Below are 18,231 nucleotides of genomic sequence, written 5' to 3' on the forward strand. Positions count from 1 at the left end.
GAAGCCGTTGCATTGTGGGAAATGTAGTCGTATTTTGGTGCAGTTGAAAATAACCTACCTTTACGATCGCCGTTTTTCATATTAATGAAAAACTACACAACAAGTAGCACTTGATCAGGTAAAGTATATATGAACGCCACTTACTAATTACTATCTTTTCATAGACGCCTTAGAGAAGGATATTGTTTGCGAATACGAAGCCTTTTAGCTAGTTTTGCTAATTGACTAAAATAGTTTTGTTGCTGCTTTTTAATGTTTGACCTTTACCTGTGTTTGCCTATGTTTTTGCTTCACTATTCTTGCTTTGTTTAAAATAACATTTTATGTTATTTCTATTATTCATATAGTTGTTGCAGTTCCCTTTGCGAACATTAGAGGGATCCCTAAAACCATCTCCATAGCAACATATGCTGCGGGTCATAAACAAGTATCACTTGCAATGCTGTTGTTTTAATTTAATGATAATGACCTCGGTAAATCAGAATAAAACGGCTTTGGAAGCAGTGGATGACTATGCGGAGTACAGAAGGTACGTACCAACACATTTTATCTACTAACTTATTTAGAAATAGTCTCCCATGTTGTTGGCAGGAACTTTGGCAGCTGTGTGACGCACGAAACTAAACATTTCATTTACTTTTATTAGGTTCAAGCGACAGTCCGGACATTTTTAGTCCATTTTCTAGACGTTCAGAGCAACATCTAGAACAATTGAAATATAAATGCCTAAATAATATCAAGACCGTTGACTTTCAAGTTTGTGTTGTACCTGTTTATAGTTTTTATTGATTTTTAGTTGTTTTTAAGGATCGTTGGTGATGACGATGGTGGAAAACTTTTCACTCCAGAGGAATATGAAGAGTACAAAAGGAGGGTTCTACCACTACGTATGAAAAACAGGTTATATGTGAGCTTTGGTGTACCAGGAGGCATTGACTGCAAGCAGATTGGCCCTGAAACACAGTGCTTTTGTGAACACAGGTATATTACTTTGTGACCTGACTGTGACACATGCCTCTTCTTCATACATGTGGAAACATGAGATATGAATGCTTTTGCAATGCAATGTATACACGTGAATCAATTTCCATCAGATACAAGCAGCATCAGACAGAGTTTGAGGTGATTCCCTCTGAGCGACCCATTGCTCTACGGTGCAAGGTCAGCGGTTGTCGCTGTTCTTCTTACAACTATATTCCTCAGCCTGGGGGTGTGATGGTGCGCTGCAAGTGTAAACATTTACCGCAGGATCACAGTGAAGCTGCAGGCCACTTGTGCAAGAAGTGTGAGTCAGACATCCCTACTTTCAAGATATGTTCGCTACAACCCAGAAAATGCTTTTTAACCTACTTGAAAATTATCTGTTATTTTTTAGGCAAAGTCTGCTCTGGGTTCCTCAGTCCCTACACTTGTGGGTGCGGTCGACCCAGCTTTGAGCACCGTACCTTGGTAAGTGGTCATGGACAACAACAACTTCATCTGAAAGAACATCTTTGTCAGCTTATTGTTACAGTATTTCATGTATAAAGTACTTTTCCCATTCTTCACAGGTTGAGACAAAGCAAGAGAGGTTGGCAAGAGGTCAGCCTGTCGGCAAAGATGTTCCTTACGCAGCCATGGGCGGGCTGACAGGATTCACCTCTTTGCTGGATGGTTACCTCGCTATGCAAGTCCTCAGTGCAGGTAACAGTTTTTCTTAATTTGAAACTAGAAATGGATGCTTTTTTTTTTTTACAGTTAATGCATCAGTAGACCTTTGACACATATACTCTCCCCAAGAAGACAAACAGTCTCAAGGAATTTTCAGGCTCTTTAGTTCTCTGGAGTCTGTACATTTTAGTGACATAGCCTTCGTCAGACTGCAGCAGCACAGACGAGAAGAGCAGAGGCTTTCCATTAGAGCTGAGGAAAGTTCCTTTTAGAGGCATGTGAGGGCAGCAAAGAGCAGTGAAATGTCGGCGTTGAATGTGGAATAATTTGCAAGAGTACAAATCTGCAAAGGTGACAGGTATATAGTGTCTTTAGCCACGCTGATTTGTTCTGTGTTCCATTTGTAGCAGGCATGAAAGAAAACAAAAAAACAAATCTCGCTGTTCCATGATAGATTGGCTGTGCATGTGTTTTGAGACGGTTTCAAGATTTTATAAACAAATGATAGTTTTGCAAATTATGAAAACTTTAAATTATTTTTTTGATGGAGAGTCAGAAGTACCACAAATCAATTAATAATCGATAACTAAATGTTATATAGTGCAACCTCAAATCAGAAAAATTTAAATTGCTCTTGAGAATTGCACATGGCCAACTTCAAAGAAGTAAGGTAAAGAATTATAGCACTGTTGTGAAAACTGTCCCTAAGTCATTTAGCGTGTCACCTCTGCCCTCTATATTTGCAATCTATACAGGACTGCTGTATAGGTCTACAGCAGTTCTGATGTCCTAGGCATGAACAGTTCCTCAGAATGATGCGTTCCCTCTTGAGAAGCTAAATCCCAAAGAGGACTTTTAGGGAGGGAAGGCTTCTGATCTTCTGGAGGGTGTCAATGACCCACTGTAGAGTCTTCTTGTGTCTCCTGGTGTGGCATGTGAACCATACAGATATGCAGTAAATGAAGACACTCAATGGAGCAGCGGTAGAAGACGGTGCACAGCTCCTGCTTCAGGTTTAGCCTTCTGAGGAGCCTCAAAAAGTGGAGACACTGCTGGTCCTTGATGTTAGAGCTCCATTGGATCCATGTGCACACAGGACCTTAACGCTTACACATTCCCCACTGATAGTGATATAGGCTTCAGGTCAGACTTCCTCTTATTGCAGCCAACGATTACATCTTTGAGCTTAAAGACATTAATGACCAAGTTATCACCCCAGTACCACACCAGCCCAACCATCGTCATCAGGAAATTTGATGGCAACATTGCTGACACAGTCATAGATATACAGAGTGTACAGTAGGGGCTAAGTGCACAGTCCTTTGGGGAGCCAGTGTTAAGACCGAGGGCTATGGAAAGTTAAGGGTCCACTTTGACTCTCTGAACCCAATCAGAGAGTCAGAGCTCTGCTCTGAGCTAGATCAGAGCAGAGGTGCTCTGATCTAGTAGCAGGTAGTGGTAGAAAGACTAATGACCAATAGTTTTGCTGTCGGTCTCTCTGGGAGTATGGCATCAATAGCAGAGCTAAAATCAGCAAATAGCAACCTTGCATATCTTCCCTGTGACAATTCCCTCCTCGGTTGACCTACTACCTCTGTGTGTGAACTGCTAAGGGTGAGAGGCAGGATACGAGGTGACGTTGGAGCAGTTTCTCAAAACACTTCATCATGACAGGTGTCAGAGCAACTTATTGGCAGTCATCGGTTCTTTTGATGGTGATGTTTTTTGACAGCGGGACTATTGTGGATGTCCTCAGGCACTGTGTAATTGACTGGGGCAGTGATGAATTAAATATTTTGGTGAAGACCCTGGCCAGCTGGTCTGCGCACTCACTGAGGACTCTGCTGATCACTCCGTCTGGTCTGGTGTCCTTCCTAGGGTTCACTGCTCTCAGTGTGTACCTCAGACTCCTGCTCCATGAGTTTGGTGTTATCACTAATTTTGGCTCCTTTTAGGTCTCTAGGTCGAGCAAATTAAAGGATATACATATGCCATTTAGGTGTCACTACATTAAGTCTTAAGCCTTGTACAAAGGTTTATAACTTAAACCTAATGTACACTTTTATCTCAAAAGTAAACAAATACAGCTTGACACATGACTGTTTCGAGAAATCCTTTGTACATCCACTACTGATTGCAGCTGCATGTTTACTGTCTGTACCACATCATCTTCGTCCACAATCTGATTCCCGTGATCGCTGTGATGTTCCTATTCAGTTGAAGGCAGGGAAGACGACTGCCTGGAGAGGAGCTTGGCAGCGAGAAACCCCAACACTTCTGCGAGAAGCCCCAGCACCCCTGCAAAAAACCCCAGCACTTCTGCACAAAAACCCAACATGTCTGCAAGGAACCCCAGCTCCTCTGCTGAAGCAAGCAGCTCTGGTGTCTCTGAGAAACAAACCAAAAATCAATGAATTGCAAGATTTGCATTTAATTATTTTTGCCATATTGTTCATTTGTGAGGAGATAGTTCAACTCTAACATATCGAATACAAAATGACATACATTATAGCTTGTATCTTTCCCAAGAGGCAAAGAATATTTGGTTTGTTCATGAGTAAAATAATTCCAGCTAGTTGTGAATAGCCTCTAATATTTGTATATTTGTACTTTATAAATGTAACTCTGATTTCAAGTTGGTTACAATAAATTTTACAGGTTTTGCTGCTAATTGTAGTTTTGAGCTTAAATTCTCTTTTTCTGTGCAATGTGAACGAATTGCTTGGTCAAACTAGACTGAGCTATGTAAGGATAAAAAATGTTTTTGTCGGTAAATAAAGTAACAGATCTTTTGTTTATTTCACTGCAGTTTTCTAGATATTTTCCTGAACAGCTCTCTAATTATTTGTCTGAGGTTCGCTTATTGTGAAATGTGGTTATTGTGAAAAATCCACCCACTCAACACGTCACCAAAATAACATCAGAACCACAGCGCTCAGTGTTCAGCGATGAGCGCGGCTTTTAATTTATGGATAGATGTACTGTCTTCGATTGATTAATCCCATTCATCATGGTAGATCAGCGGCGACGCGCGCTGCATTATTCCACGCTGTGAATGCAGATTGAACATCATGTGTTCTCCACTGGCGGCCCAGTTTCCAGCATCTTTAGCAGGGAAACACAATTAAAGAAGATTTAAGTGAGGATTTACTCCCACTCGGATGTTCCTACTCTGAGGACAGCGTTGGGTCTGGCCACTACATGTCAGCGTTATGATACCTCTCAAAAGCTACTGTTGAAGGACAGTCACAAAAAAGGACTAAGGATTGCCACAAAGGGACGTAGTAAATTCACCCTTCACAGAACACTTAACCGGTGAAATATGGTGGTGGAAGCAGCATGCTCTGGGGTAATTTTGTCTACAAGACTTGGAAAGTTGACATTTGCACATACAACTAGGTCAAAAATCCTTCCTGTTTATAAATTAAGATATCCGTTATCCTTCCCCTTCAGAATTATTTGCTATTTTGTGTTGGTTTATTACATAAAATAAAAAGTAAAATAAATTGTGGCTGTAATGTGACAAAATGTGGACTAGTATGTTATGATGCTGAGCAGTCTTGAGGGAAGAAGGTTGGAGCCTTGCCTGGAGGGTTGTATGGATGCACCTGCGTCTCTGATGACTCAAAGTGCTGGAGTGGATGCAGCCACATCTGGAAGCTTACGCTTTCGAACACAAAGTGCGTGTCTGTGAGCCGAGATTTCAGACCGCAACCAAATAAGCAGTCTTGGTCGCACATCTTCATCAACACATCTGCCGTGTCTTTCTACTTGTTCCCTCCTCTTACTCTTGAACAGAGGTGAGGAAAGGGAGATGTGCATGGAACATGGGGAGAGATGAGGAAGAGTGGAACAAAAACTTAATTAAATTATGAGGGAACGCTAGAACATATTAGTCTCAGAGAATTACAATTTAGATTAATTGGCTCTCCATAGCAACACTGTAAAGGAGGCTGAAGGTAATTTCCTTTGGACCGTGGTTGAAGCATATAACTGCAACACTTCTCTTTCACCACTGGTAACCCCACCCTGGTTGATTGACACCTTTTAGACAATAAATCCCAACACAAGCACAGATTATTATGTAGACAATTAGAGCAGAGAGAAACACTTAATTGGCATAACTGGCAAGTAAACAGGGACTTAACTGGAGACGATGCCACGTCATTTCTCCAAAATAAACTTAACTCCCACAAACAGAAGGGGATCAGACAAATCACGGGAAATAGCTCACCTGTTCTCAAATAATAATAATAATAATAATAATAATAATAATAATAATAATAATAATAATAATAATAATAATAATAATAATAATAATAATAGTAATAAAAAAGTAGTTAGAAGCACTGGAATGAAAATAAAGGATAATATTACACAAAAGGAAAATATCAACCAATTTGATACAAACTGCAATGAACTGTCAAAGTACGTAAGCTTATGAAAGCAAAACCTGATGTCCCCTCTATTTGCATTTGAAGCAGCTGCATCAAATGTTTTGGTGGCATAAGGGGAACAAATAGCTTGGTAAAACAGGGTTATAAATTTCACTTCCCTTTTTACATGAGTATCCAGTCGAAGCCATTCAAAAAAGCAAACAAGATAAGTTGACCAATATTGTAGGTAGAATTTGTTCCATTTAAAAATCATTCCTAATTAGCCATCCTTTACGCTTAGGAGAGAGTTGGATCAAGACTTCGACTCATAAAGCAGATTTCCGAAGCTAAGCCTTCTGCTTTGATTTGTATAGCACAATTCAGCAGCAAGATATTTCAGTGCTTTACATCATAACAAAGACAGAAACACAATGCAACATAGAATCAACAATCAAAACACAACATTAAGTCAAGTTCCATCAATAAATTTGTAATTGTTTCAAATACAACCCTAAACAGGTTGGTTTTTAGTCGAGATTTAAAGGAAGTCAGTGTTTCAGCTGTTTTACAGTTTTCTGGAAGTTTGTTCCAGATTTGTGGTGCATAGATGCTGAATGCTGCTTCTCCTCATTTGGTTCTGGTTCTGGGGATGCAGAGCAGACCAGAACCAGAAGACCTGAGAGGTCTGGAAGGTTGATACAACAGCATCAGGTACACACACTTACAATGTATTGTGGTGCTAAACCATTCAGTGATTTGTAAACTAACAACAGTATTTTAAAGTCTATTCTTTGAGCAACAGGGAGCAAGTGGAGGGACTTTAAAACTGGTGTTATGTGCTCTATCTTCCTGGTTTTAGTGAGAACGTGAGCAGCAGCATTCTGGATCAGCTGCAGCTGTTTGATTGATTTGTTGGACAGACCTGTGAAGACGCTGTTGCAGTAATCAATGCGACTGAAGATAAACGCATGGATGAGTTTGTTGTATTATGTTACAACCATACTTTTGCATGTATTCTTTTGGGATTTTACTTGAAAAGCCAACACAAGGTAGTGAGAAATTTGGAAATGGAAGGATGCTGATACATGCTTTTGTTTTTTAACTTCAATTTTGACAGACAAAATCGAAACTGTAAGTGTGTGTATCAATTTTGCACAATTAGAAAATTATTTCTTTCCCTTCTCCTACTCTTCTTTGCAGAATAGCTCCAGCTCAGACACACAGGACAGTTAGCATCTGTGAATATAAGTCTTTGCAAAGATTATCAATCATATTTAGGTCATACAGGCATGTTTATCCCTTCTGAAGGAAAACATCCCCACAGCATGGTGCTGCCATCGCCATGTTTCACCCCAGGGATGGTGTCTTCATTGTGTTGTGCAGTGTTCTTTTTCAGTCACAGGCAGCACTTTGGATGTTGACAAAGATGTGCAATTCTGGTCTGATCTGACCAGAGCATTTTCTCCACATATGTGCTGCAGCCTTTGTAAGGCTTGTAGCAAACTGCCAATGGATGTAATATCAAAATAAAGGGAGCCGAATACAAATGCGCGCCGTAACTTTAAGGGTTTCATTCGTGGAAAAGTTTGAAATGCTCGAAATTAGGTGCTACTTTGTGTTGTTCTCTCTCTTAACCCCCGACTCCCAAAATACACTGACGTTTGTGGTGCAGCGCAACAAAACGAGGAAAAACTGAAGGGTTTTTCAATCATTTTGAAAGAACTGTTTCAGAATCCTTGTAAACAGTCATGAGGTTGCAGTGTAGCACTTATAACAAACAATTCAATTGGTCTATTGCTGTATTGTGCTGAGTAGCTTCTGCGTGTGCAGAAAGTCATTTAGTATGCAACTTTTCAATGGCTTCATAATTAATGACAATAATTCTGGAAATGCCTTTAGTTTACAGACAAGGTATTTAGGCACAGTGCATGGCTGACTGACAGTGAATATAATTGTGCTCTGCTATGAATGCAGCTAATTCTTTCAGAGTCAGCCTGTTGAAATGCTTTCTAATTCTTCCTCTTGCATTAGTTAGACCTCCCGCATACATTTACCCGGGACTTTATGTTCCCGTTGCATGCCTTTAACGTCATGAATATATTTGATAATATTTTCAGGGTCAGAGTAGTTGTCACATACTCCTTAGATTGCTGTAAAGCAATTGGCACAATGCGAGCAATTGCCTTTTGTTGCTACGTGCTTGTCCAGGAAGAGGGAATGCTGCAAGTCAATGACTCCAATCAATCTGCTGGGTTTTCTTGGAAAACATCTTTGTAATTAATTTAAGTAATAAACCGAATTCGAGTGCGTTGTTTCACCACTAGGATCAGTCGTAATAGGAGAACTGATCCGTTTAAAGCAGGAAACAACAAAAATGCTTCCGTTTTATTTAGTTTATAAGTGTTTAGATCATCAACAAGTGTGGTTAGAAATATTCTTCTCTACCAATAAATTCCCCCTTGTTGATTTAATGTGCTCAAGTAAAGTACATTTTGAATGTTCAGGTTCAGATTATTGCAGCACTGCAAAAAAAGAAGCTTAATTTATGTTTTTACTAGCATTTACAAGCAGTGCCAATAAGTGTGGAAGATGATGGTTTTGAAGGTGACCTCTGCATTTTGTACATTTAAAACATATATAAATATGACAAGTGTGCTACTGGCATAAGAATGATGCATGAAGGCCAGTGATCCGACGTAGCTCGTGACATCAAACAAAAGTTTATCGCCCTTTGACGTAGGTGCAACTTTCATCTGGCTCCCTTATATCGAGGCTAAGGACTCTGACCTGCGCACCTGAGCCAACTCAGCCGGCCACAACTTGGTGGCCAGACCCTCAGCTAATCTGTCCATCAAAGCAACATGTATGATCGCCGTCTTGACACGACGTTTGTGCTGCTTCCACACCAAACACAGATGAGACACATTTCCAAACACACACACACACACACACATAGAGAAAGACTCGTGCTCAGACAAATCAGAAGAGACAGCAAGGAACACTGAGAGAAGCAGCAGAGACGGCTTAGATAAATACCAAGACAAGTCAATGTAGCTCTTTAAATAGTGGGTGTTTAAGTGGAGGAAGTGACAAATAAATGAGAAAGAATGTTAGTTCTTCGTTCCCCACTAAGGATTTTTGCAAAGTCAAAGTCACAACAAAGAAGAACAATTTGAGGACTTGCTTCCTGTTCCCAGCTCAGAAAAGACCAGAAATTGTACATCTTGCCTGCATAGAAAGTTAATCACGGTAAACTGCGGAGAAAATTAAATAAACTTGTTCTAATCTTGCTGATGGGAAGACGTCTCTCAATTCTCAATTATACAGTGCTGCTTTGACTAGTCCACTTAGATATTTTGATGTTTTACATAAATATTATATCCTAACATCTTTTTTTAAAGTGCTCTTGGGTTGAATAAAAGATAAAAAAAAAAACATAAATGATTTCAGACAGTGACACATAACCTACTCCATGTGCATTAACAAAAAAAAAATATTCAGAAATTTCGCTTTTTGATGGTACAAAAATGTGTGCACATCTAAATGAACCATTGTTCCTGAAATGTGCTGTACAAATAAAATGGCCTTGCCTTGTTAATACATGGCTGCACAACTGAATGAAAAATGCTCCATGCAGACATGAATGAGGAAGTTAACATGACCTGCCTACTCAGACTCCTGACCTCATCATTTGGGACAAATTAGAGTAAAAACTGTGAGACAGAGTCTCTCATCCCGCATCAGTGTCTGACCTCACAAATGTAAGATCAGTAATTCCCACAAACACAACCTCGTGGAAAGCCTTCTCAAGAGAATTGAAACTGCAGAAGGACAACATCGTATTAAATCCAGTATGAGGAATGGAGCGTTCCCCTAACTCCTGTGTGTCTGGGACTGAACAGACCAGACGGAGAAACAATAGGAGTTTTCCAGTAGAATTCTTACTTTTGTTACAAAAATGTAAAAAAAAAAATAAAATAAAATAAAATAATTAAAAAATGATCAAAATCTATGGGAGTGATACCTTTGTGCCTGAGGTTGGAGAGACAGGCTGGAGCATCACAGACGTCCCACTGTGAAGCCTTTGCCATGATCCCAACTTCATCTGCACGTTTTTTTCCGCTCTCATAAGCAGCTCTGTTTGTTTCCTTTCAGCAGATCGGCCAGATCTTTCTCTTATACAATCCTAACCTCTTCATATGACCCAACACACACGGTCTTCTAATGGTGTCGGGGCCGGGTCACTGTTTTAGTGTTCAGGTGAGCTTTTTCATTAAAAAAAATAAAAAATAAAAAAGAAGATGAAGAAAGAGTGGCCTTTTTCTTTTCACAAACAGAGTACTCCTTGCCAACCACAAGTAGGCAGATAATACAATAGCTTGCAGAACTAAGTAACAATTTAGATGTCAAGACTTGAAGCAAAATTAGTGATAGCCAAAGAAAGCAGGGGGAAAGTTGGCATTTCATTTGATTTATCTTCTGTTTGGATGCAACTGCCTGGGGTGAGAAGATAGATGCCGCCTGCATGTTAGTGTTTCCTTTTTCCACTTGATCACACTGTAAATTTGAAAAGTGTGATTCATGGTGGTGGAAAATTACAGGGCTCTTTCATCTTAACAAATCTGGGAGAAGAACTTATTGTACAAACCAGGAGGCTGATGAGAGGAGGAGAAGGCACATTTGCATTTAAAAAAGCTCGCTCTCAATAGGAATTGGCCTCCACAGAACTGATTTCTGATAAGGCAAAGTCTTTAACCAATGGATTATTGAGCGCATTACTTACCTAAAGAAAGGAATATCACTGTGAAATTGGTTTGGAGCTTTTCGAGATATCTAATCAGCTCATTGGACAGTACTGGAGATGATTGCTATCTTCGTAAGAGAACACACCATTAGCGGTAATGCTGATTAAATCTGATGATGACCGCATTTCAATTCAATCCTGCTTTTTTTTTTTCTTTTACATATCATGGTGCTGTTTCTCTTTTGGCATGTATTAAAACTTAATCATCTCCTTTTTTTAAGTTTAGTCTTTGTTTATTTGTTTTAATTCTCTTAGATCCAGCAGACTTCCTCTAATAATTTCATCTTGTTTTGAGTTTGCTTCTATAATTGAAACAACTGCAGTTGTCCCCATTATTGTTTAGATCACAGTGTAACATTTATGTGTTAAATTCCTTTTTTTCCCCCCCATTGATCATATATAATACTCCAATCGGAGAAACAAAATTTGGGGTTTTCATCAGCTAGTAAGCCATAATCAGTTACAATAATACACACTTGAACTATCAACTCGGTGTTTAGTCCCTGTTTGTTCTAAATTACTGAAATTAACTTTTTAATACTTTTCTAATTTGTTGAGATGCACTTAGAATATATTGTGTTTAAAGAAAGGGTTTGATTTCATTATTACATCAACTAAACAGTATATGGTTTAGTATGATAGTATGAGGGAGGAAAAAAAATCCTTCACTGTTTTGGTTTTGGTCAAGCAATAAACTAATTACTCCCCTTCAGCTCTTCACTGTAGCAATTATTAGTACACTGGTAAAGATTAAAAGGCCTTTTGTAAACCATTTGAAGTGCAACATTCTACTCTGAGGACAGTGATTCACAAGTTGAACACATTTTGTTCAATCTTGTAAATTCAATCCAAAAAATGGCAAAAAAAAGTCCAAAACTTCCAAGTTGCAGCTCCCTAAAAATTGTCCGACGGACACAGAAAAGATCAAAATAGAGATATTTAACACAACATGTTTAACATACACAACAGGCTGCAGACATCCAACCAGCTTGTGGTGGTACAAACATCTCATGCCAACCGTTATGCATACCAAGCAATTTCACAGTTAAATCTGATGACATCTGTCCAACAGCTCAAATATTTGACAGTCATCCTCAACCACAAATCTATTACACGATGGTTGAAACAGAAAACAGTCAAGGTGCTGCTATGAGTCAGACAAAGTCCAGACCTTAGCCTGATTACAGTGCTGCAGAAACAAATAACATCAAACCTCAAGGCACTCCAGGTCACCTCAACAATGTCAGAGAATGATGAAAGCATAAAGTAAAACACCGCTTCAGGTCATGCTACTAGATGCACTTTCTTTTTTCACGGCCATATTGACTGGCATTTAATCTTTCTTCTTCTTTTCTTGTTTTTTTTTTTTCTTTTTTCCTCCAACCAGTCCCAATGCCTCTCTATGTTAGCCACTGTATTGCCCTTCTGACAACAGCTTCCTGCAAACTGTAAGAGCCTAATCACATGAAGGTGTGTGTCTGCATGACAGTGATTTACTTTGTTCTCAGAGAGGTGGTGTGTGTGTGTGTGTGTGTGTGTGTGTGTGTGCTGACTGATCCACTGGGTGACAGGCACATTTTGTTCAGGATTCATCAAACTGAGCTCCTTTGGAGGCTTTGCATCTCAGGCCTGCACAAGCTGTCACAGTAAACACCGGATCCTTTCTGTCCGTGTAATTCTGACACCAGCATTAGGGAACATTCCACGCTAAATCTCGGCATTACCGAATTTGTATTGTCACAAGTTGGATACTATCACATTTTATCGCATGGAGACGTCAAAGCATTTCATAAAACGACATGGTTAGTATGTAACAGACCAAACACAAAGTGGTGAATTAAATAATGGTGAAAGGTCAAACATACTCATAGGCTTTATATTATCTGCTCTAATTCCACAGAGGTCCACCCCGTTGATGTTAGACGTGTCCAGACCTGTCTCTTGAAGATCCGCTGTTGGAGCCGTCACGATTCTATGCAGCTATAACACGAAGAAGACTTACAGTAGCTCTGAGAAATTATTACTCAATGGTCTGCTAAAGCCTTTCCAATCCACTGAAAATCTATGTAAGGAGTTCAGTGAAATTTTCCGTTCAGAAATGCAAGGAGTATAACACCAGTCTAAATCTGTCTACCTCGAAAGCACAGCTTCTGAAAGTTTCCAGTGTGACCAAAAACTCCTTGAATACAGGAACTTCTGTTTTAACTTGTTTGCCTTAAGAGTAGCTGAGCTGTGGATGTAGAGGGCGCGCATTTGGTCACCTCTGTCTGAAACCCTGGAGCTAAAAAAAAAAGTCTACATAAAAGCCTCCTGGAGATGAATTTCTCCATCAAAGCTCTCTGATCTTTCAGCGTTTTTTGTCCCCCGTGTTTACACATCTGCTTCAATCCCGTGTCAGCCATCTACGTCTATAGGCTCACGCCGCTTCCCTCCTGAATGATGATATACCTGTTGAAGAGAGTCTTCAAGGACGCATGTGTCTCCTGAAGAGGAGTGAATCTACTAATTCCTTTCCAGTCAGTTGTGACTCCGCGCTCCACGGTTCTCTCGCTTGTGTCACACTCCTCATCTCCCTCTTTCCATCCTGTGCCATACAAAAACAGCACTCAACACATCCTCTGAGGGAGTTAGAAAGCAGCGGTGCCGAAGAATGCTGATTTTTGACAGATTATATGGCTGCAAGCTGCCAGCACAAAAAGATTGTGAATGGGAGGTAAATGAAGCTCTTGGTGATACAGACTCTGCGAATTGCTATTTGGGTTTTCTTATTAAGTGGGCCTCTAGGAGATTGGGCTCCTCGCGTCTCCGTCTTCACATTTGTGCCTTTTGTTCACCTCGAGAGCCACAGTCTCTCTATTTCTTCGTGTGATGCAATGTGCTACAAAATGAAATTAATGCACTAATTCAGCCCCGTACATGTGAGCCAGTTTGAGATCTTTTTGTCCAGCACCACCCATGGCGTCTGCTTTCTGGTGACGGTGGGCCACGTGGAGAAGTTTCATTTGAACTGGGACCAAAGTGAATGCGTTGCTGGCATTCTTTTGCGACTTCAGATTTGAGGATTGATCTTGTTTTGAAAAATAATCTTCATTGTGAAATAATTTATGACTCGCTTCCTCCGTGAAAGAACTTCAATAAGCTTCTAAACATCAGATTCAGCGTGTGTTTAGTTCAGCTTTTTGTGCACACATGGAACATAACTGAAGATTTCAATTTTTTTCCATTGAGTTATATTAAGTTATATAATTCAGTCTATATGCAATGTACAAAAGTGGCTCTATTTTTTTTTTTTTTACGCCTGCGTATTAGCATCTGCCTTGAACAGCTAGTTTTTTTCATAGGAAACAACGTTTGTTACCTAAATCTATTTTTAGTTTGCTTTATCCTTATATTAATACAAACTACACACACGCACCTTAATAAGAGCAGCATCAGCAGTGACGTTCACGTGAAGGAAGGCAAAGACCCGGGCCAAACAGAGTGAAGCATTGACGCTCCTTTTTTTTTTTTTTTCCTGGCGCGCGTCTGGCGCGCACTGATATAAACCCCATGGCGCGCAACGAGCGCGCAGAGGAGCAGAGGAGAATCAACAGGACTTTGCGCAAATCTCACCGAGACCTTCTGAAAAATGTAAGTGCTTTGAATTTTTCACATTTTCTTCCGCCAAAGTTTGTCTGAGCCCCTTTCTCTCTTTCTTTCTTTCTTTTTTTTTTGTGGCATGTTTTTAAACATATGCGTTCCATTATTTAGTAATATCTCCAAGCCTACAAAGTGCAGAAGAGTAGTCACGTACAGGAGGAGTTAGGTGTGGACTGGTTCTGTCTTCTCTGACAGATGCATCCCAACTTGGTGAGCTGGCTGGGGACCCTGGGGTTCCTGCTGTGGGCGCTGGTCTGCCTGAGCGCCTTGACGGAGGGGTACCCGGTGAAACCGGAGAACCCCGGGGAGGACGCTCCGGCGGAGGAGTTGGCCAAGTATTACTCAGCCCTGAGACACTACATCAACCTCATCACAAGACAGAGGTGAACAAATCAATAACGATAGACTGGAATAGTATTGAATACTTATTTCAAGGTGGCAAATTCAAAATGATACAGGCAACACTTTTGTTAATTACTTTGCAGAAAAAAAATCAGTGCAGAACCAGGTAATCTATCTATCTATCTATCTATCTATCTATCTATCTATCTATCTATCTATCTATCTATCTATCTATCTATCTATCTATCTATCTATCTATCTATCTATCTATCTATCTATCTATCTATCTATCTATCTATCTATCTATCTATCTATCTATCTATCTATCTAGTATTTACTTAGATGATTAATCAAATAATTCAGTCAAACAATAAATTTGACTTTGCGCAAAACTCGGGAGGAAAACAAAATAATGCAGAACATTTCTTTACAAAGCTTGTTGAAAATTCTGTTTAAAAACAAGAAACAAACAAACAAAAACAAGAATTAAAAAAACAAACAACAACAGTAAGCCCAAAATATAATACAGCCACTGCAGTAGAAACTCAAGAAACTAAAGAGTGCGTTGGGATGAGTAACGCACTCTGTTTCAAAAACATTTTTTTTTTTTTTTTTTTTGTAGATATGTTTATTGATTTTTTTTTTGTTTAATAACAACAACAACAACAACAAAACACAAAACAAAACAAAAGCTCAGCAGTGCAGTCCAGAGATAAAAAGAAATATAAGATGGGGGGCATACATACTTCCATCATTGTACAGTACACATCTAAACATTCATAAATGCTCGAGACAGGATGGTAGACACGTGTTCTTCAGCATAGTCCAAGAAGGGCTTCCATATGCGTCCAAAAACGTCAGTCTTAGAGTGGACGAGGCATGTTAGAAAGTCTAGAGGGATATATTCCAAAACGAGCTTCTTCCACCCAAAAATAGTAGGAGATTTATTAGAAATCCATTGTAATAAAATATTCTTTCGGGCACAGAAAATTATAACATTGTACAACTTACTGTTATTTTGGTTTTGGATATGTTTATTTGGTAGACCAAGGAGAAGAGACACTGGATCAAGATCAATGTTAGTTTTAAAAATTTTCCTAATCTCAGCCAGAATAGATTTCCAGTATATCTGGATCTTGGGGCATGACCAAAGACAGTGTGTGAGGCTGCCTTCATCTATTTTGCATTTTGGACACAATGAAGAGGACCCCGGTTTAAATTTAGACACTCTGTTTGGGGCCAAGTGAGCTCTATGTATTAATTTAAGTTGCAATGCCCAGGAGCGATTACAAATAGTAATTTTTTTGGCAGAATTCCAAATACTGCTCCACATTTCATCAGTGATCTCGATATTCAGCTCTCCTCCCCAGGCCTGGGCCAGAGTTGGTATGTGACATTTATAGCATTTTAATGTTTTGTAGCACATGCTGAGTGACACTTCACGAGTTCCAAAGAACAGTTTTTCGATGCCCACAATCTCAGTGTCCCTGATTAGAGTTGTTTCTTTTTTAAACATTTTGTTTTTGAAACAAAAATGTTTCAAAAACATTTTTGTTTTTGAAACAAAAATGTTTGTTTCAAACATTTTTGTGTTTGAAACAAACACAAAAATGTGTTTGTTTCAAATATAGCTTATTGGATGTAGTCTATTTAACATAATAGGGCCTGAAAAGAAAATAATACTTTTTTCTTCTTTTCATTTAAGAAATTCTTTTTTAGCAAGATGTGTCGTACGACCAACAAAATCTATATTTCTTTCTACTAGCTCATTCATTTTCATTGGGAATAGAACTGGATAGATTTGTTCCCCCCCATTTCTATTCTATTCCATTTTCCACCACCTGTTGGTTAAAAGAAAAAGAAAGAAGAAGAATTCCTGTCACTGCCAGGACTTTTTGTCAAGTCCCCCACAGCTTTCCGCTTTATTCTGAATGTCGGGGATTTGGTAAGCCTCTGCAGGCAGCGAGCCTCCCCAGGATACCTGTGGTCCTGATATGACTTATCATCAAAAGCACAGAAAGGGAACGTGTAACCTCCTGTGATGCAGCTCGAGTCTCTGTTTCCTGAGATTAAGGCCTGACCGTGCTCACTTTACACTGAGCTTATAATTAGACATTGACCAGATTACACAACGAGACTTTTTCTTTGTACCTCTTCAGTAAGAGAAATAAAAACATGTATATTTGACTACAATTACTGGCAACGTTGATGCCGAGTCCGTTTGGATTCTGAATCCTTTGTTCTCGTGTGCCTCAGGTATGGAAAGAGGTCCAGTCCTGAGATTCTGGACACACTGGTCTCAGAGCTGCTGCTGAAGGAGAGCAGAGACACACTCCCACAGTCAAGGCATGTATGGACTTCGGTGAGACTCGGTTCTCCGTAGGCGTGACAGGAAGCTGATCTTTCTCTTTCCCTCTTTTTTTTTTTTTTTTTTTTCCTCCCCAGATACGACCCATCATTGTGGTGATGGCCGTCACTCACCCTCCACCTCGGTCACCTCTGATGTCCACATGTCTGTCGGTTCACAATGCCCTGCGCCATCCGAGGACCGTTCTGTCTTTGTACCCGTTACCTGTCTGAATGGCAACATAGCTTGTCTCACTCTCTCTGTGTGCATAAGCTACAATGAACACACCTTACAGTACATGAAACTGTAAAATAGCTAAATCGTCTGGGGAACCCCCATAAGACCTGGAGGAGTGGCGTGTTGATTGTATTGTATATTTGTGCTATTAAACAATTACTGTTTGAACAAAAGCATTTTGGCATCTGTTTGATGATGAATGCACATGCATGAATAGCTAGATGTTCAGAGCAGCGATTCATTTGTGTAACTGCAGAATTGTCATAGAAAACCAGAAGACCCCGACCAGCAGATTTCTTCTGTTTTGCCATATTTAAATGTTCCAGACAAAGTTAATCAAAGTTAAAGTTAAATGCAAAACACAGTTCTCAGATAATTTTTCTTTTTCCTTGATTAAGGGAAAAAAGTTAAACAAACCAACCTGTCCCTTTTTGTCTAAAATTACCCCTCTTCATGGAAACATTCAAACATTTGGAATCACCAGCAGTCTTTTACGTCACTGTGGAGAGAATGTTCCAGTTAGGCAATGCTGAATGATCTTTGAGGATCTAATTTAAGGTCACGCCATAACATCTCAATTACATTTAAATCCAGACTTTGACTAGACTTTCTTACATTACCTTTGTTTTGCTTCATGTGTTGCTATTTGACAGATTTGAGCTTATCATCATAAAATGTCTGGCAGGATAAATTTAGCTGATTATTTGGTACAGTCAGCCAGTTATCAGGTCTGGGTGTTGCTAATGAAACTGAATCACAAAAATGTGGTCGATTGACGTTAAGTCGGAATGATTCAAGAGGGTAGATTATATGTTTACAAAAGTTTAGATTTTGTT

At 39.5% G+C, this 18,231-nt stretch overlaps 2 protein-coding genes across 2 annotated transcripts; both read left to right on the forward strand.

Moving 5' to 3' along the window:
* The first annotated feature begins 24 nt into the window (after positions 1–24).
* fam221a (family with sequence similarity 221 member A) lies at positions 25–4,421 on the forward strand. The gene is made up of 7 exons (XM_044137877.1): positions 25–118; positions 348–529; positions 808–981; positions 1,095–1,285; positions 1,376–1,449; positions 1,551–1,683; positions 3,868–4,421. The coding sequence occupies exons 2-7, from the start codon at positions 408–410 to the stop codon at positions 4,062–4,064; spliced, it is 891 nt and encodes a 296-aa protein (XP_043993812.1). The 5' UTR covers positions 25–118; positions 348–407; the 3' UTR covers positions 4,065–4,421.
* A 9,379-nt stretch (positions 4,422–13,800) lies between these two features.
* npy (neuropeptide Y) lies at positions 13,801–17,568 on the forward strand. The gene is made up of 4 exons (XM_044137880.1): positions 13,801–14,460; positions 14,665–14,852; positions 17,068–17,157; positions 17,257–17,568. Exons 1-4 carry the CDS (start codon positions 14,380–14,382, stop codon positions 17,276–17,278), a joined length of 381 nt encoding a protein of 126 aa, XP_043993815.1. The 5' UTR covers positions 13,801–14,379; the 3' UTR covers positions 17,279–17,568.
* The last annotated feature ends 663 nt before the right edge of the window (positions 17,569–18,231 follow it).

Source organism: Gambusia affinis, linkage group LG14 (assembly GCF_019740435.1).
Source record: "Gambusia affinis linkage group LG14, SWU_Gaff_1.0, whole genome shotgun sequence".
NCBI lineage: Eukaryota > Metazoa > Chordata > Actinopteri > Cyprinodontiformes > Poeciliidae > Gambusia > Gambusia affinis.

What these genes read in the sequence shown, in the direction of transcription:
- fam221a (XM_044137877.1), top strand. Translation starts at nt 408, where the DNA reads ATGCTGCGGGTCATAAACAAGTATCACTTGCAATGCTGTTGTTTTAAT. An exon ending in GACTATGCGGAGTACAGAAG is followed by an intron (nt 530 to 807) that starts GTACGTACCAAC and finishes GTTGTTTTTAAG; the next exon opens with GATCGTTGGTGATGACGATG. An exon ending in GCTTTGAGCACCGTACCTTG is followed by an intron (nt 1,450 to 1,550) that starts GTAAGTGGTCAT and finishes CATTCTTCACAG; the next exon opens with GTTGAGACAAAGCAAGAGAG.
- npy (XM_044137880.1), top strand. Translation starts at nt 14,380, where the DNA reads ATGGCGCGCAACGAGCGCGCAGAGGAGCAGAGGAGAATCAACAGGACT. An exon ending in ACCGAGACCTTCTGAAAAAT is followed by an intron (nt 14,461 to 14,664) that starts GTAAGTGCTTTG and finishes CTTCTCTGACAG; the next exon opens with ATGCATCCCAACTTGGTGAG. An exon ending in AACCTCATCACAAGACAGAG is followed by an intron (nt 14,853 to 17,067) that starts GTGAACAAATCA and finishes CGTGTGCCTCAG; the next exon opens with GTATGGAAAGAGGTCCAGTC.